General features: G+C 41.5%; 1 protein-coding gene across 3 annotated transcripts in view; it reads right to left on the bottom strand.

Moving 5' to 3' along the window:
• The window catches only part of KLHL29 (kelch like family member 29), a 373,000-nt gene that overhangs the window by 207,012 nt on the left and 138,021 nt on the right, over positions 1–27,967 (bottom strand). For all 3 annotated transcript variants that reach the window (XM_062573180.1, XM_062573181.1, XM_062573182.1), the window contains one exon: positions 25,032–25,337. In XM_062573180.1, coding sequence (XP_062429164.1) covers positions 25,032–25,337 — 306 coding nt within the window. The remainder of the gene's footprint in view (positions 1–25,031; positions 25,338–27,967) is intronic.

Genomic DNA, 27,967 nt, shown 5'->3' with positions numbered 1-27,967 from the left:
CATATTTTTAATAGCATCAAGGTACACCTACGCAACAAGCTCTCAGAAGGATGGACCTGAGAAATGTCAGGCCAAAATCAGAGCAGTAACATGGCAAAGACCAAAAGCTGCAATCAAGCATCCTAAGCACCAGCTGCAAGTACAGAGACTGCTAAACCCTGCAACGTCACTGAACACCTTCCACCGCAGCCCTAGGTGGTATGGCAGGTAACCAAACATCAAGACAACACGGTTTGTTTTCACATCCTTCTGCTTCTGTGCCCAAATCTTATGGAGACACCTACATGGCTTTACATAATGCTTGACACAAGAAAGTGTCTTCTCGATGCCCTATCACTGAACGACACAAAATTACTCTGTGCAAACTGATTAATTGCGATATTCTGTTAACATCTCAGGGAAATCCAAGTTACTTATGTCATTGCTGTGGTATGATTAAAGGAGATATTTAAGAGTTACGAAGGGAAAAAAAAAAAAAAAAAAAAAAAAAAACTTGTCCTGACCAGAACGTGGTATTATTGAAGTAAAAATGACAGAACAAAAGAAAGAAAACGAATGTGGACATCAAGGACAAATTGCAGCTGAGGATCTGACATTTGCAGTAGACCTGATAAAACCTGAGGTGAAGTCCTAAGTAGTCTTGACACAGCAAGCATCTGCTCTAACCAATTTTTTAAATCCCAAATGGTATTGCAGCTGTAGGAGTTTCGTTTTCAGTCATTTTCCCCAGAAACACTTTTCTGTAGTACATTATCAAATTATTTTACATCAGAAGAACAGATAATGCATGCATTGAAATCACTAGAAGTGATAGTAAGAGGTTTAAAATCAAGAATCCTCATGGAAAAAAACCCTATTGCCTGGTTCACCCTCATTTTTGCAAGTAAGAAAAAGTACTTCAAATGATTCAGCTAAACTCTTACGGCAATTGCAAAATAAAGTTGAGAGTGAAGACCGACTCAAGTAAAAACATTTCAAGAGGGGATCAGAAGACACCACAATACCTAACTGGAAGATTGTGGTCCTTTGTTTTAATCTAGTGTTCTGGCTTTTTTTTAGCTCAGAGAACCTAAGGCAGGCAGAAACTCACAGGATCCTCTGGGATGGCTTTCTTCACTGATGTCTTTACTGATTGTCCTGTATTGATGAGTGACAGACAATACCTGTCACTCAGTATTGTTACCCTTTTGTTTGTAAAAGATTTAAACATCCCCCACATCAGCTATTTTTTCATGCGTCAGGACCTAGGCAATCATCTTCCAACTTCTTCAAATTGAGTAGACTGATCTACATTTTATGGCTTATTCTCCAGACTGGATGATTTTTATGGTCATTGGTAAGATCCTCTTTATTATTTCTTTGTATTCTTGAACCACAGACATTACGCAGACTATTCTAGCAACAGTTCTACTAACAGAATACTCAAAATCAAAATACCTTCTCTACTTCTACTTGACATTTCTCCTTTTATACAACCAATGACTCCAGTGGCCCTCTTAATTACCCTATTATACTGACAGTATAACACATTAAATTAAAGTTGAGGTGATTAGCTAGGCCATTCAGATGCCTTTTACTGAGGTCTTAAGAAATAAGTCCTGGTGGTTTAAGTTGTGAGGCCAAAGACATTGTTGGCTCCAGAACTCCATCCCATGGGTCAGCAGAACAGGAGGTTTCTATTAATAAACCAAACCAATACCTCAGGCAAGTGAGGTGCATATACATATCCTCATCCTGTTGCCCTTGGTATAAACAAATCTGTGGCAAAGGGGTAGACAGCTGATGCAGTAATGATTTAAAGCAATTCTATTCAGTCTTCCAGAGTTTTAGAAATTCTTTCCAAAGTCTCTAAAGCCTGCAGTTATGACTTTCCAAAACAGAACTGATCCTGTAGGTATGCCATAGTGTCTTGGCTTCTTGCTGTCTTATTTTGTATTTTGCTGTACTATGTCTAGTTTTCCAGATCCTCATTATTTATCCCCACCCCCAACCCCTTCAGTCAGCTGTAAATTTAACTAGCAGTGATGATATACTATTATTTGATAACATTTGGGTAGAATTTAAAGCAATTTACTTCATGTTGCCTAGTGCAATTTGCTCTTAGATCACTCTAGGAATTTTAAAATATGGCTTACTATGGCTATTTAGAAGTATACTCCACTGAGTCTATAAAACAGAGTTAAGTATAAAGTCTTGTCCATAAAAGGTTTCTTAGACTTTACCTTCCAGGTAACAGCTTGTGGAAGTGAGAAGGTTTCAAGTCGTATCTGTACAGAACCCTTTCCAGACATATAATTTGGTGTTCCTAACCATCCTAAAGTTTGGGAAAACACCTGAACTTGCAATTAAATTGATGAGAAAAATACCGTTGAGTTGCATAAACAAATTACACTCCTTATCCAAGTATGTACAAGAGGCAAAATACATCCACAAAAATCTCAGTCATGTTAGGTACTACTCATTAAACTGTCTTAGAAGTCATGAAAGAAGATGCAAAAATTATTCCAATCGTTTTCTCTTGTTTACATACTTACGTAGACTATTAAGCTCCTTCCTTCTATCCCTTTCTTTTTCTTTTAGTATTTACATGCTTTAACCCTCCAGTATTAGAGTATTTGAGGCCATGCTTACATTAATAAATGCAAGGGTTCAGGGCAGTTTTCTGGCTCATTTGATGGCAGGCATGCATTCACCCCCTCTCTGCCCACACCACGGCACGGTGCCCACCTTCAAATGGTCTATAGGGAATGACCCCTTCCTTATCTGGGTTGACCTTTCAGCCAGCCCTGGGCATCATCTGGGAAGGGTGGCCAGGGTCAAAACTATGCCAGTGAATTTTGAAAGTAGAGAAGATCAGATGCCACTGCTCTGGCTGCTAGTTCCCTAGCTACTTCACTGCCCCCTTCTCAGGGTCCTCCACCATCAGTTAATGGAGACTGAAAATCATAGAATCATAGAATCAGTAAGGTTGGAAGGGACCTTTGGAGATCATCTAGTCCAACCTCCCCGCTCAGCAGGGTCACCTAGAGCATGTTACACAGGGTTGCGTCCAGGCGGGCCTTGAAGATCTCCAGAGAAGGAGACTTCACAACCTCTCTGGGCAACCTGTTAAATATTTACTTGTGTTCAGACACACAGGGTTTAGACATCCACTATATGCCCAACCACCTCTTACACAGGTTACTCAATACAGTGGGCCAACAGAGCATAGATATTTTGGGAAAAAGTTCAGCTGGGGTTTCCCACTGCAAAACTCATCCTCATCTCGCTTCAGAGCTAGAGTCAGATCAAGAGCCTTTCTTTTTTGTACTTTGTTGGGTTGAACACAGTGCCCTATCTCCTCGTAAACTCAAAGCTTCATTGCTCTTGCATTCATTTTCCAGTTTTCTATGGCATCTACAAATACTCCATCACACTCCTTTGTACTCCTCCCACATTATTGAAAATTAGTAACTTTTTGGAGAGGGTAAACTGCTTTATTTATGTGTATTTACCTGAAAATTGAAAACTTGAGGGTGTGCAGAGAAAACAATTTTCAGTAACAGTAAACTCCAGTATGATAATATGGTTGACAATCCAGAACAAAATTTTCTGACACTCTTCTGTTCATGAGAAACAGAAAATACCCTATTTATGACTAAGCCATGTGTAATGGGCCAAGCACTTCCTACTAGTGTCACAAATGAGAAAAATTTTCATTAAGGAAGAGCAGCAAAATGAAAAGCAAGATAAAAAGGGGAAACAAACGTACGTAGTGAAATATTGGACAAAGTTTATGCCAATAGATCCATACAGTAGAAGCAAGATGTGACCTTTTCCCTCCACAGGTGGATAATAATAATAATAATAATACTTACAGTATTAATAACCATTTGCAGTACATGTATTTTTCAAATTTAAATCTTTAAGCACTGGCCTAGCTTTTCCTGATGCAGATGAAGAAAATGATACAGAGTGTGACGACAGGATTTCTTTCAATAGCCAACATCCAAAAATGATCTGTTCCGGATGGCGCGAGAGAACTGGGAACAGACAAGCATGCCAATAGAGTGGTTCAATCCACCTATTTTAGGATGCGATAAGTCATCTTTTGGAGAGTGCTACTTCTCTATGTTGAATGAAAAGTGAGGCTACAAGCTAGCTTTAAATAGATGCCTAACATTTGGATGACTAAAGATAAAAAAGATGAATTCAAGCTTCAATGATTCATCAGAAGTCACCAAGCAATATAGTAACAGAGCCTGGGTTTCCTTGCACCTCTTCCTACATCACACTTGCTAGACCTAGCCTTCATCCAGGGGGTGCAAAAGGAAGCCTCCAGGCACCCAACACCATCGAAGGTAAAACTAAATGGAAAGGATGTAAGACCAATCTGTATAGAAGGCAAAAGAAATAAAGCTATCCAAAAGCAGCTGAGAAACAAAAGATGAGAAGGCTCATTTATGTCTCATTTATTCCATTTGCAGTGCGTAAGTAATAAAACAAAACAAAAAAAATCAATGAGATCACTTGAGATTTTCTGTTTTCATAAAAGAAATTTCATTAAAAATAATCTCAGCTTTTCTCTTTTTCATTAGGACGAAAGCAAATAAAGTTGAAAGTCTTGATGAGTCAGGAAAAAACTTAGTAGAGTGAAGGAACGCCTTAACCAAAGCTGGAAAGAGGACATAGACCTGCAGAGTGGCCCACTGAGCAGTAGAAAGATTACTGTCTTCAGGAAGATCAATCAGATCTCTGGCTCCCACCACTAGCTATACAGTTCATGAGATGGATTTTCAGGAGATTGCCGTAGCCTCTCAGCCAGGCCTTCAGTCTGCTTTTGATGACACTGGCAACTTCTCAGTTTGGTCAAAGGCTGACAAGCTCAACTTTGGTGGCATTGAAAATATTATGGAGCACCGCTGCTTTGCCACTGGCCTGACATTTTTGTATTTCCCTGTATAAGGACAAATCAAAGACTTGCTGCAAACTTGCACTTCTACAATAACTCTTCTTTAAACATCTCCATTTAGTTTTAGATAAGGCTTTTTCAAAGGTGGGCTCCAAAGTGTGTAACAATACATACTTAGACAGCTATATATCTAAAATTATGTGATTGTGGTCCTGCTCTATGTTAAGTTGAAGGCTGCTTCTTCTTCAAGTCTACTTTTCAAAACACTCATACCTGTGCTAACATACTCCTTTCTAGAATCAGGTTCTTTCAAAGGACCATCCAGGATGGACATACCCCAAATTTGTCTGAATATCAGCAAGAAATGGGCCTGTGCTTGGCAGGAATTTCAAAGGCGTCTGTCTTCAAGTACTTCAAAAAGCTCTTCAAGGAATTCATATAACAGACCCAGAATAAAGAGAAGTAAATAATATCAGTCCCATATTTGCAGGAAGTAGAAGACAAAATTAGTGTGAGGTCTTTAAGCTAAGAATAGCCTAGGATTCCTTAAAGCCCATCCCCAGCTAGCTTCTCTGTATCCTGCTCTTCCAGTATTGCTATGTTGCAAATATCATTGATTTTTCATTTTCTTCATCTGAAAACTCAAACCTATATTATTAAATAAGATTGAGGGAATTTTATTTTGCATTCAGAATACACTAAGCAGACAGCAACCCACTATTGTCTGTCCCAGCCCATTAACTTCATTAAAAAATGCGACAGAGCTGATGTCTGAAAAAGCAATATCAACCTGCAGTACAAATATGGCAGTAGTTTCAAGTTATTTTATTTGAATTTAGGTGCTTTTTAGCCAGGATGTACCATCATACTTTCAAAGCTTGTCAAAAATGATAAAAATACAGGTCAGAAGTACATGATACATATAATTGCCTGGTATCTCTTATCTCTACCTTCAACCATAAAGTATAAGCTCATACTCCATTTCTTTGTGGAAGAACGTAATTATTACTGTCACTGTCACACTTGTTTATTGGTCATGATAACAAATGAATTAAACCTGGCATCTGACCAAAGAACCTACCGTTACCCTGTCAATGTTAATTCATGATACAATACATTTTGCACAGATTGGGGTAGGGAAAGAAGGAGGGATCTATGGTATAAAGTTGAGAATTTGTTTACCATGACAGAATTCAGTCCCCCAATACATTACGTGGCCCAAAAGACATTATGAATTATTTATAAGTTTATATTTTCAGAGGGAGGGGGAAAGAATTCAATGAGAAAATACCTCGGAGATTAATGGATATTACATCTTCAAATCCTCAAATCCAAGTGACAAAATTTGCCATTGCCCTGAAAAGCTGAAAGTCCACCACCTAAGTTATAGATTTACATATGTAGCCAGATTTAAAGAGAAGCTGAACAGTTTTATGACTTACAGTGGTTAAAAAAGATAAAATAGACTAAGGAAGAAATAATCGAATCTCCTGTTTGAGAGTACAAAGTAAGTTAAAAAGAAAAGATCCCTTCACTCAGTTTGCTGCAAATTTATTGAAAACATTGTGATTTTTTTCCCCTAAATGTGCAGCCTCACATACAAGCTACTGAGACAAGATAATACATTTAATGTATCAATACTTCTGTCCAGGATATGTCAAGTCCTAGTTTACTGAACAATTATATCTAGCTTTTGGCAGTGGTAAGCTTTGTAGGCAGCTGTAAACTTTATTGACAATATAGAGACAAATAAAGGTTTGTCCAAGAACTCCAATTCACAGCTCGATTCCAAATTACCATAAATGAAATATGAGTGTTTAATATAATAAAACATGAACTGCAAACGTCTAGTCCATCCAAGGAAAAATGTGAAACCAGAAGGTATTTTAATGAAAAACTGGAAGCACATATCACAATCTAATGTTTAAAAACCATAGGAGTTAATTTTAGTTTGAAAGGAAATCATTTTTCAAAGTTCTGTACTCTATTTAAAAACAGATTGAGTAAGTTTATTAAATTAGCAGACCACTGCATTTATGAAATCCATAAGTCAGATCAATGGTGCACAGTCAGCTCTGAAAAGTAATTGCTGGCTTCTCTCAAAATGGACAATCCAAAAACTTCAAGGATTAGTTTTTCCCTCCATTATTTATAAGGAGCAAAACACGGTGCAATAGATTCTAATTCATAATGCCTTTTTAATGCTTTTATAGCACAACATTTGGACTCATTTCTAATCTCAGTGGATGACAGGTTACCATTATTGAATTTCCATTAATATGAATTATGGGTACAATATATTTTGCCCAATATTTTCTACCCCAGGACTAACACAACTCTACAATAAAAAATCACATGGTCAGCAATTTTCTCATAAATAGAAAGCTCTGAGATTAATAGGAAACTAGCCTTGACCTGATTAGCATCTGACCTTCACCTTATGCCAGTCTGACTTTGCAGAACCACCAGCAATAATTTACATGCACACTGACAGTCATTAAAATGTCAATATTTAAGTAACAGTCTAACTATCGCTTCTGAAGGGCCTGTCGAAGCTTTCTTGGGCCATGCACCGCAGCCTTTCCTCCTTCTGCCCGGCCGTGAAATGCCTGGTGAGTCGGGCTAGGAGCATGAAACAGATGGAGAGGAGCCGAGTCCTGTCACTCCTGTGTGTGCACCTGGGTGCTGATGGGCTTCTGAGAAGGTCACATGCCTGAACTACAGTCACTCTGAAGGACGATGGAGACTGAAGCAGACTTTGGCTCTTTTTGTTTTGCTCACCAGTAGCTACCTGCCCTAGATCCTGCCTCATAATAAAGTCTCAATCCATCCACATGATTAAAAATATACTAAAGAGTAAGCATGAAAATAGTCTTGGGTCAATGGGGCTACTTGCGTGCCTGGAGCTAAGCGTACACTTCACATTTTACAAGACTCTTAAAAGACAAAGGTGTAACCTGTGGCTGAAGAAATGCCCAAGCCATAGGCTGCTGGAAGCGTATGCTGGAGAAGCCTCCTTGTAGCGTGCTTGCTGTGTAAATCTCCCAGTGGAGGCAGAAACATTGAGCTGTAGAAAATCATAGTCTTGCCCCCTATGACTGCTTTGACGTTTTATGGACTGAGCGAGGATTAGCAGCATAAAACACAGTTGCATTATCACTAATAGCAGTAGCGCAGCAGCAGCTTTAGTAAACATTTATTTTTCATGGTCCCCAATGAACTTTGCATAGACCTTGGGGCATCAGGTGAGAGAAGCAATATGACATTTCTCTCTGATCATATAACTATACGTAGCGAAGAGATTTGCTAAATGGAAGAAGAACTTCCCAAATCTCAGCAGTGACCTGGCCTCTGCCCTGAAGAGCTCACATTCAAAAATCACAAAAGAAAATCACAGAAGAAACGAGTGAGGAAGGCGATGACAGGTAACAACATTAAGTAATAACACATGTGGTCATTTTTTACACACAAGCTCAGAATGGGTATTGGGCCGAGTGTGCTCCCAAATGCCCACTGGGCAGAGGACGAATTTCTGCCAACATCCCAGCAGTAATGGAGAGCTCTTCAGGAGCAACCCACAAGCAGAGAGGGCGAGGGGCTCGCAGACCATCACAGGGAGCACCCGCCGCGCCTGGGGATAAGCAAAACTTTTATCAGAAAAGCAAACAAAACGATAATCAAGAGCAGAGTCCTTGGGATGATAGATGGCAGGACTGGGGACGCAAAGAGACACATGGGCGGAAGCCAAGCTGGGGTTTGTTCGAATGCTTCTGACATTTCTTTAAATGTCAGTTCATAACTACGACATCTTCACTGCTGCCGTGCAGGTGCCCAGCCACTTCTAGCGGAGGGCTCGCCGTGCGCACACACCTGCACTTTTAACATTTTGAATTATCCATCATGTTCTCGCCTTTTATTCTGGTGAGAACTAACAGGCAAACGTCAACCCCCCACCGAACACCTCCTACTTGGGTATTAATTTCGAGGTTTCCTCGCCATGCTGTTGAATCCTCGGGTGCCTTACACAGATCTGTGTGGTGTGCCACCCACTGAGAAGCGCTGCGAGATCCGTGGGAGAAAGGGTAATATTTAAAGAATTTGGAGAACTCCACGTACCCAGCGTACTTGATAAACACATTAGCAGAGAAGGAAGAGAACAGTATAGTCTTTCGCTGAACTTTACACGTGTAAGACCTATTTTAATAGAGATCAGTCCTCGTTCACGATTTGAACACAAATCCCATTAATAATTCCATTAAGCTACCACTTCAGTTCATTATTTTACCCGTTTGCACTGCACTATGTTCACTGTCAACATCTGCTGCTCTCCCTGAGAAACAGGGTGAATGGGGCCACGCAATTGCATTCACGCTCCTCGCTACACCCTGGGCTCGCGGGCAAGCAGTGATGCTCTGCAGAGCATCTCCCTCTCTCCTACCCCGAGATGAAACACATTTCCGCACCATCAGCCTCCATCCCACAACTTAACATCTACCATCCATGCCCAAATTCAAATTACCTAATTATCAGAGCTCCTCAGCCTCCTTGTTCAATACTATCTAAGCAGAACCTTTAAAGAGTAAAGAAAAAAAAAAGAAGAAGAAACAAGAAGGAGGGAAATGGAGAGAAGTAACAATCAAGCAATGTAAGTTTGTATTTTGAAAGTAAATGCTTGCAAATGGGGTAAAAATATCTAGTAAAAACAAAACAAAACAAAACAAAACACCTCCACAACACAACAGAATGGTTGGGTCGTGTTAAACATTCAGGGAGGCAACAGATAACATAATCACAATGCACAGCAGGGTCCTCCATGAAGAATGGGTACAGGACTCTTAAAAGGTTATTACAGCAAATTTAAGCGAACCAATTGCACCGAGACCAGAGAGCAGCTAAACAGAGGTTTTCAAGACTTCTATTCTGCTCACCAAGTCTCATTCCAACTGGCTCAATTTGATCGAACAATCAAAAAGTCAAATGATATGAAGAAAGATATTTCCTCCTGTAAATTGAAAAAGGTGGAGTGGGAGCTCATTTCGATTCCCTTCCTGCAAAGGCATTTATTTATTTATTTCTCCAAGCAGCCGAGCTCTTGCAAAAAGGTTTCTGCACCGGCACAGCCTGCTCTGTGCTCACAGCGAGTGCGGAGAGCGGGGGGCAGCACAGTTACGGACACTTTCACACTACCTCATCTGTGGACTTTTATTCGGTCTAGGAATAGTCACCTCCAAAGCAAAGGAGAACAGTCAAGGCACAAAATATGATGAAACAGAGAACACAGAGCTATTAAGCCCCAAGCTGTTCATCAAATAGACTTGTACACTGGTCTCCTACAAATCTACTGCAGATTTGGCAGATATGGGGGGGCTGATGGGTTGAGGAAAGTGAGGCACCAGAGCTCCTCAAGAAATAACTTACAGGTAAGTAAAGCAAAGCATTTCTTCTACAACCCCTTTTGAGGGGAAGTGCATCAACTATAACATATGCTCATGGATTCCTGGTCCAGGCTCTGTCACAAATGGGCCACTGAACATATCCGATGTTATATACTTCAGACACAGCATCTAGCATGCAAAGTCTCCCAGGCATTTATCAGCTTTGACCAGCAATCGAGGCCAAATCTACAGCACACGGAGAGGTGGACGTTAACTGTGCTTCCTTAGCTCTGGTGGCAGAGGCTGCTGCACGTGCAAGGGGGAGCGCGTGCTCCGCGAGAGCCCTTTGAGGGAGCGCGTTCGGCGATGACCTGAAACGCCGAAGGAAGAGCCGAACCTCAGGTCTCTTCTCTCGCGGCACTGTACTGAGGCACGCTGAAGCGGCACTTTGAAGCTCTTTGCTCATGGAATCAGACAATTTCTGCTAATAAAAGGCATTTAAATCTATTTCCAAAAACGCAAGATGTATAGGTAAGTGTTCCTCAGAGGGCTCGAAATGGAAGTGTGCAGATGAAAATGGGCCAGGACAAAAGGATATAACCATACTCTTGGACTTCCCTCAGTCTTGGCAACTGTCACAGATTTATTGGGCCTTCATTGGCAGAAAGCAGTATTATTTTCTATTCAGTGGTGCGGTGAAAGAGAAAGCGAATAGACAGCCTACTAAGTGAAAAATCAATTGTGCAGGTAGCGAGAGGTGTTTCTACTTCAACACTTAATGGATAACATGATCTTTCATACCAGCTATATGCCAACGTCCATCCAGTGTCTAACATAATCTCTTATTTCCAGATCTAAAAAAAGGATAAAAATTCTCTGCCATTAGGAACATCTACAGAATACACTTTGCATTCTGATACAGGAACTATATTTACTAGCAATAGGTGGGTTCTATGCAACAGCGTACTTAAAATACGTATTTCTAGACTCCTTTAGAATATATACTTCTATTTACAATGTGAGAATGACTTCACCACCCATCCTATGACAACTAAAACAGTGTGGACCACACCATCCTAGTGCACAGGTGCACAGGCAAGAAGAACAGATAAAGTGGAGATGTGATTGTGATCCTTATGGTCCACATACAACTCAATGAAGTAGGAAAAAGTGGAGTCAAATAAGCATAATTAGATTTGCCTCAAATCCAAAGGCTTCCCAGGAGCTAAAAAAACTAAACTGGGCCATGACCTGTTCTGTGGCTCTGAGGCCAAATGATATGACCTGGCCACGTTCATGTATTATACCTCCTTATCCTCCAAAACAGGGTGGCTATATCCAAACGGCCGACTGGGAATGGCTCCTGGCCCTTGCTAATTCCAAACCATGCCTGAGAATTGTTTATGACAGTGCTAGCTGGCTGAAGCCAAAAATCAAAGCAGAGCCTGTGCTAACAATTTAATGGTATAGATGGTCATGTTCCAGCACTTGGGCCCCTGCCCTGGCACGGCTTAAGCTACTAGCACAGACTTAGCCAAACGTAATTGTACTGCAAGCAGGGCTGGCTGGAAAAGAGACACAAAAAAGAAATAAGTGTATCTGACCAAAATTAAAGTTAAATTCTGTGTGCACTTTCACGATTCCCTTATTTCTTTTTTTTTTCTTTTTCAAAATTTTATTTTCCAATAAGCCATATTTCCACGGAAGTGTTGTATTGGTTGAAACAACCGATGGTCAGAACTGCTGGTTCTGTGGTGAGTGGCAGTTGTATTTCATTTTTTTCCCATGAACCAATATCAGTTGCCAGCAAGCTATGGTGCTTCCAGTAAAGTCAGATAAGCTTTGGGAAATGTCAGAAGAATTTAAATCAAGTGTCTGATGGAACACAAGGGAGAAGGACAAAGAAGTCAGGAGAGAGGTAGAAAGACAAAAAGTAAAATGAATGAAAGAGACTGATCCACAAGCTTTGCAGCATTGCTTAATTTCTGATTCATCTCCTAGCTCAAAGAGCTGGATGCAGAGCTCAACAGCTGCTGCAACTGCCATTTCTTGCTCAGCTTTGGAAATGCCTTCTCGATTCCCTACCAAAAGAATGACCCAACAGGTCATTAGCACATGGCAAATCTGCCTCCTTGCCAATGCCTCCTGAGGCAACTTCGGGAAGATCGGCTTTGCGTACTTCTTGCTGGGGACAAGGTAGCTTCCATGACCACCTCTGAATGGCAGAAGTCACCTCTCTGTTCTCTGAAGGAAAGCTATTAAAGGAGTCTAGACAGGCTTTTGTCCAAGACTCCCATCCACAGCCATTTGCAGGCTTCTACTGCCAAAGAATAAAGAATCAGCCTGGTGTAGGTAGAAGAGGCTCTTGGAGGCCACCAGGCACAGCTCCTGATCAAAGTGGGGCTAACACCGCACTAGGTTGTTCAGGGCCTTGTCCATGCAAGTTTGGAATGTTATTAAAGATCAAAGACAATTCATTTAAAAATAATTAAATTTATTTAAAGACAATTGAATTTGTAGGAGTCTTGCTGTACACTTCTACTTTTGGTTATTCTGACTGCACTTAGCTCATTTTACAGAAGAGCTCACTCCAGTTTTTCGAGCACTCACACAGCTTAGCTGACCTGTCCCTTTAGCAGTGACAAAACCAATGGCAATTTATAGGAAAACTCAGGAATTATCTACATAACATAGAGAAATGAAGACAAATTTTCTTCAGCATTGACTTAAAATCCATAATTTAGATGAATTCTAAAATATCTTGAGAGAACACTTTCCCCAAAGAGCTAAATGTTATTGCAAAGCACTTCATATTTCTAAGCAAGCTGAGAAAACAAGGTGAACAGTAGCTTTGTATGTGGCAAACAGAGTGTGTGACCCATGTCTTCAAAAATTTTACCTGCACATTTGCCTTTGTTAATTAAAGTGGCTACATTCTTGAGAGAATTATGAATGCATATGACCTTAAAAGCCTTCAGCTTTACACATGAGGGACTTTGGTCACACACAATCTACCAGAAGAATTATCACAAACAGTGGAAAAAAAATTAAGAGATGGAATTCAAAACTTCATGAGCAGGAATGGGATTAAATACACTCAATTTTTCCTGTGTCATCTAGCTTGAAGAGCCTTGCAAAGATTACTGCTAAACCTTTAAAAGTAGAGGTGATAATGATAATTAATGGAAGCTTAGAAACAGAATAACAGCATCCAATATATATGGGGTATCACTATTGCTCAGCTTTTGAGGAAAAGGAAGATAAATTATTCAGTCTTACTCCATCCCAGCAAGAGGTAGGAATTCTAAAGGAAACAAGCTGTTCAAAAACAAAACTGTGATGATTATGCCAAGACAGGAGCTATGCTCAGAAGATGTAAAATAAGTCCAAAGTTTTATTGTTTACCAGTCGATGAGGTTCTGGGTATTGTTTTGAAGCACGATACTTCTGCCTGGTAAAGTATACTTAAGTGATAGTACAATTCCAGCCTAATGTCAGGATGGTATCAAAGAATGATTTTGGTTGGAAAAGATCTCTGCAGATCACCTGGTCCAACTCTGCTCAAAACAGGGACAACTTGGATGTCAGATCCGTGTGCTCACAGTCCTATCCAGTTGAGTTTGGAGTGTTTCCAAGGATGGAAATCCCACAGCTACTTTGGGCCCTTGCTCCAGTTTTGGCTCCCTAGATAGTGAATTTATTTTCCTTATATCTAATCAGATTTTCTGTTTTTGCAACTTGTGCTCATTGCTTCTTCTTTCACAAGGCACTTCTGAGAGGAGACTGGCACTCTCTTCTCTATACTGTCCTACTAGGTAGTTGTAGATAGGAAGCTAATCCTCCCAAGCTTTATCTTCTCCAGGATCAGCAGATCCAGCTCCCAGACTCTCTTCACACATGCTGTGCTCCAGGCCCCAAATCATCTTGGTGGCCCTCTCTTGCACTCACTCCAGTAGCTCAGCACCTTTCTTGCACTAAGGAGCCTAAAACTGGACAAGGTACTTGAGGTGCAGTCACACACAGAGAAGAATGATCATTTCCCTGGAACTGCTGGCTACTCTCTTGCCAATACATCCCAGCATCTGATGGGCTTTCATTGCCACAAGGACACATTGCTAACTTATTTTCAACTTGCTGTCTGCCAGTACCTCCAGGTCTTTTTCTGCAAAGCTGCCTTCTATCCATTTGCTGCCCATCCTGTACTGCTGCATGGGATTACTTCATCCCAGGTGCACAACTTTGCATTTGCCTTCACTGAAGTTCACGGGGCTCCTATCAGACCATTTTTCCAAACCATCTAAGTCCCTTTTAACAGTAGCCCTACCCTCTTGCATCCTGACTGCTCCCCTCAATTTGGTTGTTATTTGTGCATTCCTCCCATTCTCCACATCATTAATGAAGATATTAAATGGTATTAGTCTCAGTATTGACAACTAGTAACTGGCTGCCAGTTGGACTTTGAACTGTTGCCCGCTACTCTCCCTGAGCCAGTTTTCCACCCACCTTGTAGCTGACCCATTAAGTACATATCCTTCCAACTTATTTAAAGAGGTAACTGTGTCAAAAGCCTTGCTAACATTAAAATATACAAAAGCCCTAGAGGTCCCCCTTGCCCACGCAGCCAGTCATCTCATCACAAAAGGAAATCACATTGGTCAGGTGTGACCTGTGGCTGCTCCCAGACACCTTCTGGTCCTTCGTGTGCCTGCACACACCTTTTACAAGATTTGCTCTACAGCCTTCCCAGACACACAGCGGTTAGGCTGACTAGCTCTTAGCTTTCTGGATTCTTCTTGCCCTTCTGGAAGATGGCATGACATGCGACTTTCTTGTCATGAGGACTTTCCCCTAATCACTTTGGCCTTTCAAGGATGATAGAGAGTGGCTTCAAAAAGAAATCAGCTGTCTCCCTCAGTATCCTTGGATACATCCCATTTTGTCCTATGGACTTGTGAACACCTGATTTCCTTATATGGTCTGCAAGTCACTCTTTCTCTGTCATGGGTAGCGCTTCACTCTCCCAGACTGTGCCTCTGGGAAAAGGGACGTGGAAGACCCTGAGAGCAGATCTTGCCCGTAAGACCAAGACAAAGAAGGCCTTGAATATTTCAGCTTCTTCTGCGTGTCTCCAGGGCAGCCCGTCCCTGCTTCCATAAATCTTCTTTCTGCATTTAAGCTCAGCTAGGATTTCCCTGTTCAGCCTGGATTGGCTCCAGCCAAGCCTGCTTGACTTCCCATATGCCAGCTGAGTGACTCCTGTGCCTTGAGGATATTGTCATGGCTGAGTTACTGGGTCCTACTGCCCCTCGGGGGGCTCCGCTGGGCCTTGTTGTACAATGCTGCTCCCCATGCAAAGACAGGCAGTTCTTGAAAAGAATACAGATTTGCAGGTGAACACGTGGTCAAATTATGCCCAGCGCTGCTCTTTGGTAGTTTTCCACCTGCTAGCGGAAAAATGCATCTCGGAGCATTACTTCAGTGGTTTGGAATGCACATACTTTGTATAACACATTGAGTTCCTCTGGGATGAAAGGGTAACTTTAATTATACATGCTATTATCATATAAACAGTATATAGTCTTAAACATTCAAATTATACAGCCGAAAGAGCTTCTCTTTCTTGACATGTTTGTGCAACAACTTAGCAATAGTAAATATTATTCACATACTTCTCTGTGCTTTGTTTTAGGATTACCATAAAAGACCTGGGATCATAAACACTAAGAAATAACCCGATGATATGAAGAATTTATTACCAGTTATTATTCATTATTTATACGGCAGGTGCATCTCACTCTGCACACAACCACTTTACAGACAGCCTATATTTCTCAGCAGAACTTCTACAAGCTTTGTTTTCCAAAGTGAATCAGTTTGGAGATGCTAAATTGTAGTGGGGAACAACCACATATATTTCAGCTTGACAGCAGCACAGAACAACTGAAACAGAAGAGGCAGGCGGACTTGTGGGAGAACTCAGAACAGACAGTTCCTCCAAACCAAAGGAAAACGTGCATTTCATTTGCTGAAAAGTGCCTGTCCTATCCAAGAACACAGTGTTTCAGCCGTTAACCCAACACTTGGATGTTTAGCAATGCTCAAAATTTCAAGAGCAGAGAAAACTCAACAAAGTTACTTGGGTACTAGCAAGTTTCTCCCTATTCTGGTTTCCACATTGAAAACTAGTGGCTGATCATAAATCCACAACAGAGCAGCTTCTAGGGAGTGACACTGGTGTCAGGAACAAGGGTGAGGAATTCCTTTCCCTGCCTTTTATTGCCTTTCACTTACAATAAGCCTGTGCTTCGCCACACTCACAAGATAGTGAGTCATCGTGTTTCCATTTGTGCAGAAGATATTTGCACCTTCTGCGAGCTGTTTGCATGGGACCGAGAACTACCGATGTGATGTGACTCCCGGGCTCGCTGCTGCGGCATGGGCAGAAAAGATCCTCTGCTGAAACAGCACGGGCTGCCCGCGTTCCATGTCATCACATCGCAAGATCCTGGCGGTGCTCTTCAAGGTCTGGGCACTTCTTCAGGAGGATTGCCGGGACTGTAGACAGGGAGATGGTGCTACGTTAAGGCCAATGATGGGGAGTGTCATCCCTGACAGTGCCTCCCGCTACGCCTACAGCGCATCTGCCCATGGCCAGTGTTTGCAGGTGCAACGTTCACCAGGACCAGGAGCCGCAGAGCAGAGTTTAATATTCTGTTTATCACTCTCCGGGCCAAATTAATTTTTATGTCTGCCAGCTTCATCGACTATTGTGGTATCAAGCAGGTACTCGAGTTCCCCAGAAATAACAAGGAGAAGCGAAGCCTGGCACACTTCTCTGTCTCTCTTTCTTTTTCTCATTTGGTTCATTTGTTTTGCAACAATTTCTAAGTTGAAGACTGCAAATCAATCAGCAATTTCATGGAAACCAATGCCATCAAGAAAATATTACCTGTTCAGTAAACAGTTTATTTTCTTTCTGATACGCATTAAACTTGTGTTTTAAAAAATGACCAGTGTTTTGCTGTCACTTCTAACAGAAATTATAGTATACAGAGATCCCACCCAACTGCTTCTGCAGCCTTTTGCACAAACTCTGGTTGCGTTTGTACCCAACGTGTACCTTAATCCCCTTGTCCCTTCCCTCAGTGATTTCTCTGACATTACCCACTTGATGCAACACCAAAATCAAAAATTACCTTGTTGAGAAAGGATTGGCTTTCTTTGAAAATTATTTCTACCTGGCAAAGTAGGCTCTGACAACCAAAATTACAGGAAACTGCCAAGTCATTAATCATAAAATCACTTTTTGTAGATAGGTGCATGGTTACAAATTTTCTTATGAAAGAAAATGCCCCATAAGTGGCAAAGGTACGTATTCTGTTGCGTTTTAATGGATAACCTGCAACTAATATATATGAAAACACAGTAATGATGAGAGGAAAAGAGAAAATAGAAAGAACTCTGAATTATTTCAAGAAATTGAGCACTTAACTCCTGGCCAACATAAATTTTGCTTAGGTTATTGGATATTACTGATACTTACCCCTTTTGAAAGTTGAGATACTTTTTGATCAAAGTGGCAATGCCTAGAAATAGCCCTTTTTCTTTATCCAAAGCTGTCATGTTTGTGACCTTGTAAGTACTTGGCTATGTCAATTAATGCTTCAAACACGCCGCCTTTCATCTTCAAATGGAGCTGGGACTAGAAACTGGCCAGACCTCTTAGCTCTTTCAACACATGATAAACACATTGCAAGTGAAAAAAATCCAAGCAATTTTTTATGACTTGGCAGCTTAATTAGGATGCCAGGACTTTCAGACCCATTCCAGTCCAATCAACTCTCCATGAAAGTTGACAAATTAAAAACACATTTTGTAAGTTTTGATTTCTATGTAAGTTTTGATTTCTATGTTATCAAGGATATGTAAAAATATATAAGAGAAGAAGTGTTAATACAAGATGATAATAAGAAGTGATACCTCTTCAGCACAATTTAGGCCCTCCCTAGGGAACAGGTCATTAAAAAATCTTCTACAGATGAGTTTGAAAATTGCCCAAGATTTCTCTCCAGTTTGTCCAAACTGGAAAACTGGTTCCTCTACTCTAAGGCCTTCAACATGTGAGCTTGGGAACCTGCTGGTTATCTTCATTTTCTGTCTTGTCCCTGGGTCATATAATTACCTATTTGCTGCGAAGAGCATCTCAAAACTACATGGGGATAGCAGGAGAATGGTGATATACTACGACGGTATTTTTTTTTGTGGTGCACTGTGCTGGCTTCACCCCCAGCAGGACAGTCGTGATGGCACACAGCTATCGCCAACGTGTCCTTTGGGTGTCCTTCCTCAGGTGCAGACCCCGCACAGGCTGCCAGGTCTGGATGTTGCAGTCCAGGTACATGTTGGGTCATCCCACAAGGTAAATTGTGCAAAGCTTTGCAAACTTTCAGACCTGGAGAGCCAAGAGAATGTGATCTGGGGCCTGGGAGAACCTGTCCTTATCTGCTGGTACAATCCACTGGATATTATGTACTCTGGAACACTGCTTTATTTCCTATACAATCAATTGAATATTCTACCATATTTAGAGCTTCATGCACAACAGAAGTCTCTGTACAGCTGGGAAAGGCCTTGCATCTCACAGACCACGAAAACTGGACGCAGCTCTATTTTAAATGGATATCCACAGGTAAAAACATTTTCCTGGAACAATCAGTTGCACTTTTTGACATCCAGCCTCTGAAGTCTGACGTATAATCACAGTAATCTGCCAAAAGAAATCAGGAGGATCTGTAACAGGCTTTTGCCATGATTGCGCTTGGTCTGTACTGTCGTGCGGTATCCAGATCAACGAACCGACTGGCTACCATCTGAAACGGTGACCAAAATATGTGAGCTATCAATACAAGCCCTTGGGGGACTGGTGGAGCAGCTTTGCACAGAGGAGCTGGAAGAGCAAATCCTATACACTTCATCACTGCATGTTTTGACTGTTTTTGAGCAACCATGTATTCCAATATTTATAATCTCTCTCTTTACGCAAGCCTCTTATGCTTTATAATAAAAAGAGTACATAAATTTCAGTTACCATCACAGTGCAAATTGTTGCATGTAGTTAATCATGTACAACATAAGGTGTAACTTGAAGAAACAATTTGTGTTTATTTTTCCTTTGCTTAATCAATATTTTAAATATTTGTGGAAGCTGAATAGCAGCTTGGCAAATCCTCACCTCAGAAGGGAAAGGAAGAGAGCAGACAACACCAATTCTGCAACACGCAGCAAACTGTCAGCGTACGACAGGCTGCTGTGGAGGCAACTAAACTGTTTTGGACCTTAAAGGGAAAAAAAAAAGCCACGTAACATTTTACTTCTCTGCAGTTCAATTTTATCTCTTTGCATGTCTCAGCTATACTGACTTGTTCTCCCTTTAAAATAAGATTTTTTTCCCTCGTCACACAAATTTTTTAATGAGACTTGAAGCGATGCACAGAGAGGATGACAGCGGGGGCTAGTTTTCTCTTGCAGTCCTTGTCTGGCTTTCCAGAAAGGCAAACAGATGCTTCCCCATCTTCATCTTCTCTCCCACATCTTCACTGTGGCTAATCACAGTGGGATCAACACTACAGTAGCAACAACACTCCAATCTGAAACATTATGGGAGTGCTATAAGCATAGGAGGAGGCCAGGATCACATCTCAGTTATGCTATTTAAAGACTGGAGACTATATAGTTATCCCTGAGCTCGGCTGGAGAAAATCCTATCAAAACTGAAGGCTGGCTTTTTTATAAGATTTGTCATAGGTTTAACCTTGAGAATAACAAATCATTAAGTGTGTGGGGGCTTAAGAATCAATTTATATTTCAAGCAAAGGGTTTTTAAAATTAAGGCTAAAAAAAAATTTTAGATCTCGCCTGGTGTTGCACACATTCTGTTGATGTATCAATCTTTTCAGGCATTTAAAAATAATATAGAGATGATAAAAGTAAATGTTCTATAACCAAAAAATCCCTTGGTAATAAAATTTCAAATTACAGCCCATGACAACACTTCTAAATTGAAGCTGTGATACAGGAGCTTTGATGGAGAAAATTGTACAAGTAACTTGCAAAGTAATTCGGAAAAGCAACAAAGAATGAAGGTGCTGCTGCGATGAACAGAAAAACATAGCTGGAATGTTGTGCCGCATCCTTAAATGAATTTTAGAGTGTTTTGTTGCCAGTATCTTAAGCAGTGCTGCAGTCGTATATAGATTTCTTTGATAGCTTCCTTCTACCAATAGATAATCTCACTGCAGAAAAAAACAAAAAAACACCACATACACACAAAACCAAAGCTGAACTTGATCATCCTACATGGTTGGACTCTGGGTATGACAAATTGAACTGAAACGTGGCAGTTTAATGGCAGGTATTGCCCTCTTCATTGCCTGCCATAGGCATTTGGGTGCTTCAGGAAGTACCCACAGCGAAGGACTCGGACTCTATCCTTCAAATGAGCCAGCTATGGGAACTGTTCTGTAGCCCAAAAAATTTTGGAAAGAGGACCAAAATATAAAAGCTAGCTTGGGTAAAAGACCTTGGGTCTCTGCTCACATCAACCCTGTGTGAGCAGAAAACCCCATAATCACTAGCTCCTGCTGCCTCAGTTTCCCTATTGGTATTCTGGCAGTAAAACATTCAGCTATTTTTTCACATGTTGAGGTTTAAATAGTATTTCTGGTGTGTTCTGACAGCCTCAGATGAGATGGATTACAGCAGCACAAAATATCATAATTATTTTGTTTAGCAAAAAATACAGCTAAGGAAAATACAGCCTTTTTGTTTAAATAACCCAGATCAAATATCTTTAAGTACTTAAATGTGCCAGATTCACTAAGTGTGATTTGTACAAAGGCATCTGCAGTAAGAAGGTTACAGGTATGCTTTGAGAATAAATTTCAAAGATCTGCAAAGTATAATTAGTTCTAGAGTTCTCCTTCACATTAATAATTAGCAATAAAATCCTTCTACAGTCCTCCACAGACAGGTGTAAAAAGTTCCTCCAAAAACATAAAAGCACAGACCAAACCCAGACCCCTCACAGGCGGCATTATGTATGTTAAGCTTCCCTCTGATGAGTGTTTCACCTCTCTCCAAAAGTTCATAAGTTAATCTTTTTTTTCTCTCCCTTCCTATGCTTTTTTTGTTCGTATTACGTGTTACAGCTTGGGATATATAGTCTGGTATAATCTTGTTTGGTAAAGACAAAATGGTTCAGCAAGAATATATATTCCAGTGGTCCTAAAATCTATTTATCTACAAATTCCTTGACCAATGCTGTCACCAGACCAGCGACTTTCACAGTCTCATTACATGTCATAAAGATTTTTTTTCTCCATTTTGCATTTGTCACACTAGCATTCGGTTATTCAAGAGCTGACGGATAGGAATATGATCAATGCCTGTCAATATAGGTAGCAGAAGAGCTGATTTCAGTCTTTGAAAAAATTGCAACTTTGTTTGATAATATGTGACGATGGATGATGGCAGGTATTTTTAAAAACCATTGACTTAGCACTGCACAACGTTTTGGATTAAGAACTTTGCACTTTACAACAGTGGTGTTCGACGGATTAAGAACTAGTCAACTGACAATATTTTCTAAAAATAGCTGCTAACAGGAAGCAACTGAGCACATGCGACAAGAATTGGTACTAGGCAAATGTTATTCAACTTTTCAGCCAAGATTTTGAAGTAAATACTAAAAACACTGCAACATTTGATGCACAGAAATATTAAAATAAGGAGAAATAGGCTTTTGGGCAAAAGGATGAGTTTTCATGCAATGAACAGCAAAGCTACACATCTAGGAAAAGGGAAAATGGCCATCCCTGAAACACTGGAGACTGTATCCAAGAAAGCAACTACTCTGGAAGCAACGTAAGGATCCGAGTGAGAAATGCTGTACGTATTTTGGCAAAAACTTTTAAGCAATTGTTACTGAATAGACAATGGAAAGACAAGAGAATAGAGGAAGGAAGCCGTTTTATGTCCGCACATGTGAATGATGAGGCTGACACTGAATGACTGCATATGGTTTTGGTGTCTTTTAAAAAGGAAGATGAAGAAATGGAACTGCAGAAGATGCACAGTTATTGGGAGGCCACTAAAACTGGTACACGTCAGGGAACCACATGAACCAAAGACCAGAAGTCTGAAGGCAGATTAAATGATTCAGAAAAAAGTGCCAACACTTTTCTAACTGGGAGAGTAATTGATTGCTGGGAGTACACAATCAATGGGAATAGACGATTGGCCTCCATGTTTAGAGATCTTCAAATCTGTTTAAAAAGATATGCCAAAGTCAAAAGTAATAACTGGATGAAGCAGAGACACCTGCACAGACAAGAACTTTGGTTACGTGATCTTATGGGGGTCCTTACTATCCTCAGCTTGCAGGAACTTTGCTGACTGCACCCTTAACCTGGGACTATCGAACAAGGAGAAAGGGCTCTCAAACATCTTTCTCCAAAACATCAGGATTACTTTATTTGTACACCATGTCATCGCTTATGTAGGGTACCCCCTTGTCACTTAGATCAAAGACATCTGCTCTAATGTTGGGGAAGGTCTGGATTGTAGAAGAGGGCGGGACCAATGAATCAAACTCTGTTCCCAAGCACAAAACAGTACTAAGAAATTCAGCTTAAGATGATCCTTGCTCCTCACAAGGTGATACCCCATAAACATGCTCACAAAAAGGCGGTAGAGGGGAGACTGTGATCTTTCCACAGCTCAGGGCAACTTAGCATATTTCTGTTTCTAAAATAAACCAAGTAATTGCATAGTTTTCTGACTTGAGATTTCCCCATTATATGGATTTAATTTTTTATGGTTAACCATTAGCTGGATTCTACAAGGGAAGCCACCGGCTGGGGAAATTGCTAACCGTCTGAATTAAACCACAACTGTAAATCTGCTGTGTGTGAGGCAGAGACACAGAGTCAGGCAGGGTGAACATGAGTATGTATGAGCACCTGATGTTTTTCTCTGACACCGTTCCACATCATTAGTTGGAAGCTTGCTAGGCACCGTACCTTTACATCTCTGTTCATTCTACCTCTCTTCTCTTTCGAAGTTTTTTCTTCTTCAGTACATGCAATTTGTAATTTTTAGCGCTGTTCAGCTGAATCTCAGCAGAAGAGGCATGGGCAAAGACCATATGCATTTTTGCACATGAACTTTATGGGGGATTACACAGCTGATTAACAGTTCTCTGAGTAAAAAGTGTCCCATGCTACCTCTATTCTTGCCTATTTACTGCTTTTGATCTATTCATGCCAAAACATTGTTAATAAGGGAAGTCATCAGAAAATTGCCTAATAAGGTAATTTAGAAAACAATTGAACATTGAACATATGATCAAAAGGCATTTAACTTGCTGTTCCTGCCTCCTTTCCCCAATAAATACATGGTTTAATGGCACTGCTCTGCCTCAAAAGGGTTTTGAACATCTGGGAGAACGGCTGATCCACTCCTGTCAACAGTTGGTCCCTAAAGACTAGATCCAGGAACAAAGGTCATGACAAATCAAACGATTGCTTTGGCTCCAAATTTGTGTTGATCATCTCCAGACAACGTACAATTGAAAAGCATCTGTCTGTGGCTAACATCTGGAGAATGCTAAATATGTTTTGATCAAGATCTGATTGGCTTCTTTTCAAATGAATTTGAAGGCATCATGGAAAATTTTTAAAACCAATCACACATTAAACTTCAGCCTAAGCTTCTTTCTGCAGCATTGACCTTGTTTTGCTACAGCGTGAGAAAAAAAATCAATATAATAATGGTGCTGCAGTAAAATTTCAGCTTGCTCTTGGCTTACTTTAAATAACTTTATTGTCTCCTTTCCCCCTGTCTGCGTCTGCTGCATTTGGCGCTTGCAGTTATTAAAACGAAACCAACTTGAAAGAAAACGTTAAACATCTTAAAAAGAAAACCAGCAGTGCGTCTGGCTCACTCGGCTAATGCTGTGGTCACCTTTACAATTTGCCAGGGTTTGCGGTTGCCCAGCTGTTCTATCTGCATTTGTATGAAGAATACTCCCCTCCCCCCTCAATGACTTTCTGCTGGAATAACAACTTGTGTTTTCAAGACTTCCCCAATTATACCACGGGCCAAAAAACCCCAGTGGTTTACTAGCGATTTCAGCTCACTGTGGCTTAAGATCTTCTTCCTCTGTAGTACACATTTCTGCAGCAGTGAGACAGCCTGGTTTTAATGGTCCCCCGTTACATTCGGAACTGCGCTATGAGCGATGCTTTGAAAATCCGGTAGGAAAATACCAACGAAAGAGAAGAAGAACTAGCATTCAGCCCAAATGACACCCTTTGCTCATTTTCTACTCCCTCCGTGTGAAGATTGCAGCCACCTGTGGTGAACCTGTTGTGAACCTGCTCAAGGGGTGAGAAGAGCATCCCCAAGAGCAGACGGCCACTGCGTGCTTCAGGCTGTCCACCGACAGCCCAAACACAGGCAGGGCTAACGGGCGAGAAGTTTGCTCTGCTCAGCCTTGGGCCGCTCAGGGAAACCTCAGTCTCAGAGGAAGAAGTAGTTACCTGGATGCTTGCACAACACCAGAAAGAGCAAAGAAAAGGACAACTGCCCATGGACATTTGCTCTTCATACACTCAGAACATGGCTTTCCCAACGGGGCAGATGCCGCTCCCTCTCTTCCGCATGTCAGCACCAAAAAAAAAAAAAAAAAAAAGGTAAGTTCTTACTTTGGTAGTGGCTGCTGCAGACGAGTTGGCCACCAGGCTTGTGATAGCCTCGCTGCTGCCGGTGGTGCACGGCGCGGTGGCCGGGGTGGGCATCCGGGAGGGGACGATGGGCAGGGGCAGCAGCCCGGGCCGGGCACTGCCGGTGCTGCTCGCGGCGCTGCCGCAGCTACCGCTGCTGACGTGGTTGCCGTTGGCACTCCATTCCCGGCGGTCCCAGCCGGCGCGATACTCTCTTTCAAAGCGGCTGTGGTGCCGTGACATCTCGCTGGAGGGCGGCTGCTTCTCGAAGGGAACTCGAGAGCTTGCCTACAAGATTGAAAGCAGAGAGATGAGTGTTGCAAATGTTAGCAATGAGGCGCTGGTGCAACGATCTTGCTCCATAACCACTGGGGCAAGAGCCTGCCAAGTCTGCCCTGCATTAACAGGCACTGTTTTTCTTCTCTCCCTCGCTGAGCTAAACTTCTGGGGGAAGAAAGCAGAGTGGTAGCGAATCATCCTTAAGAATTCAAATGACTGTGTTTGGACAGCCACAAGTACGTGGTGGAGAGATCGTCCCTCAGATCCTAGCAAACGCCATCTGCCCAAAATCTCCCGCAGAGTAACAAGCCACGGCACCCAAATAAAGAAAAATCGAGTTAGAAACAATCATCAGACGAAGCCTCTGAGAGCAGGAAAATATTTCCAGCAGCTTGCTCTTGCCGGTTTCTTAGCAGTCCTTAGATCATTTCTGTGGCTCCGGATATGTCAGCAAATATTAATCCTAAAGCTCAGATAGAGAAAAATCTACTTGCTAAATTTATTCATTGCTTTTGTATTTTTTCAAGTCAAATACCATTTTACCTTCTCCTCCTCCCCCTGTCTCTTTTTCCTAGACCTCCTCTCTGGAAACTCCTGCTGGAATACTCTCCCCCTACGGCTCTGGGGCTTTTCCTAGACTCACCGGTTGCCAGGGCAGGTCAGCATCTCCTGCCACCTCCTGTGCTTTTGGCTACATTTAAAACACTTAACACACTCAAGAGGATCAAATGACCAAATCACTTTGTGTGATTGCCCTGTCCTTATCATCACAAACCTCCTCTTGGTACTGGTATTATCTTTTATCAGCCATGAGCAAGACGCCTGAAAACCACACTGCGAGTTGAGACTCCCAACCTCTACCCCTAGTTTCAATAATGATAGGTTACATTGCCTAAAGGAGTGAGGTGATTTCTTCTGCCGAAGTCTCCTACTCTGCAAAATGGTGGGAATAATGTGGTTTTCCCAGTTCTGAGTAACTCACTCAAGAGTTTGCAGCATTTAGAATTGAAGAACAGATTTTAAAAAAAGCTAAATATATTTATTCACATGAATCTATAATGAATATCTAGGTCACTGCAGCATCTCAAGTATTTTATTTGCATCATACGATCTAATAAATTATTTGTAATAATAACATCAGGTCAGCTGAAGTAGTTTTGCTACACAAATTCTTCAACACAAAACTGGATAATAATTATCTGTTTGTAATGGCTGAGGAAGGGAGCTGGAACCAAACTCACCCAGAAACTTGAAAATAACAAACTACTTCAGAGGGGTATTACTTATTAGCAGTATAAAATAGGGGGCCTATCAACAACATTAGCATTTATTCACCTAGTTAAAAAAAAAGGGCGAAGAAAACCCACTGTTATGACTAAATATATCCTAATCGAGGTTCATGTGGTTCCCATAAGCATTATCTTCAACAAAGGACTGAGCCAAAGAAAGCCCCAAACCTACACCTGTAATGGACCATGCTCTGCTCCACCAGCAGGAGCACATGTTGGGGCTCAGGAAGATGTCGACCACAAAACTAACAGCACTAACATTCCTCTTAATGCAAAAGAGCTGTTTTGGGGGTTTTGGTCTTTTTCCTCCTTGTGGATCTGATACAAGATTTGACTTGATGACTCCAAGGATCAGGGTTCACTGCTGCTCACTTAGATTCCTCTTCCTTATATTTTTTTGTGGCCTTCTGATGCTTAAATTCAAAAAACCCTGTCCACATTTTCTGAGGGACCACATGGAAATGCCAGGGACATACACTGACCAAGGCAAAACCCCCAGAAGCATAGCAGTGTCCATGATGCCACAGCGGTAACAGAAACTTTTGTTTTAGCGAAGATGAAAAAAAAAATAGTAAGTTTTTCTTGTAGTGGCCACCATCTCAGAATAAAATCAGTATCTCAAGATAACGCCTGCAAAGGTTAAAAATTCCACATCTATAAAACCCCTTCAGGTTTAAAAAACTTTTGCAAACCCAGGCAAAAAGGGAGGGCTGCAAACCGCAAGCGACACTTTAAAGATGCACCTCACTACTCCTTGCCTTTGGAAAAGTTTTTGGCTCCAAACCTGCACGCGCTCCGCCAAGGCACGAAGCTCTCCCTTCCTCCTTTTCGGCTCTCCGGGAGGCGGCTGTCAATCGAACGCCCTCCTCCTCCTCCTCCTCCTCTTCCTCCTCCCGCGCCCGAGGAGCTCCGCTAGCCATAGGAGCGTACTCCTTGACAAGGCAACGGGGCAGAGCCAACTCGCCTCTCCCCACCACCACCCACACGCTCCGGCATAGCTGACATTCAATTCAGCGGAGAGCAGAGGCACACGCGCACCAAAGTCAATAGCTAGCAGGTTTTGCCACGCGATCCAAGACACCGTGCCCCCAGCAATTCTGCTATCAGATGAGCCTGACAGGCAGCTACGTCAATAACAAGCAGCAAAAAAGCCATGCATTAAGTTTACTTAAAACCCACTACCCTCGCTGCCGGAAAATTCACTTCTTTGTCCGGTCACCATATTTTATGATATTCGCCCCTAAAAATTAAAAGCGACAGCTCAGAATCACATTTTCTCTATGCATGCCATTAAATACACACTGCTTGCTTTAACGTGTCATTTTTGGCTGGGTACAAAGACATCTGACA

The sequence above is a fragment of the Rhea pennata genome, chromosome 3 (assembly GCF_028389875.1).
Source record: "Rhea pennata isolate bPtePen1 chromosome 3, bPtePen1.pri, whole genome shotgun sequence".
Taxonomy (NCBI): domain Eukaryota; kingdom Metazoa; phylum Chordata; class Aves; order Rheiformes; family Rheidae; genus Rhea; species Rhea pennata.
Note: the sequence above shows the minus strand (reverse complement) of the source record. Positions and strands in the feature narration are given on the sequence as shown.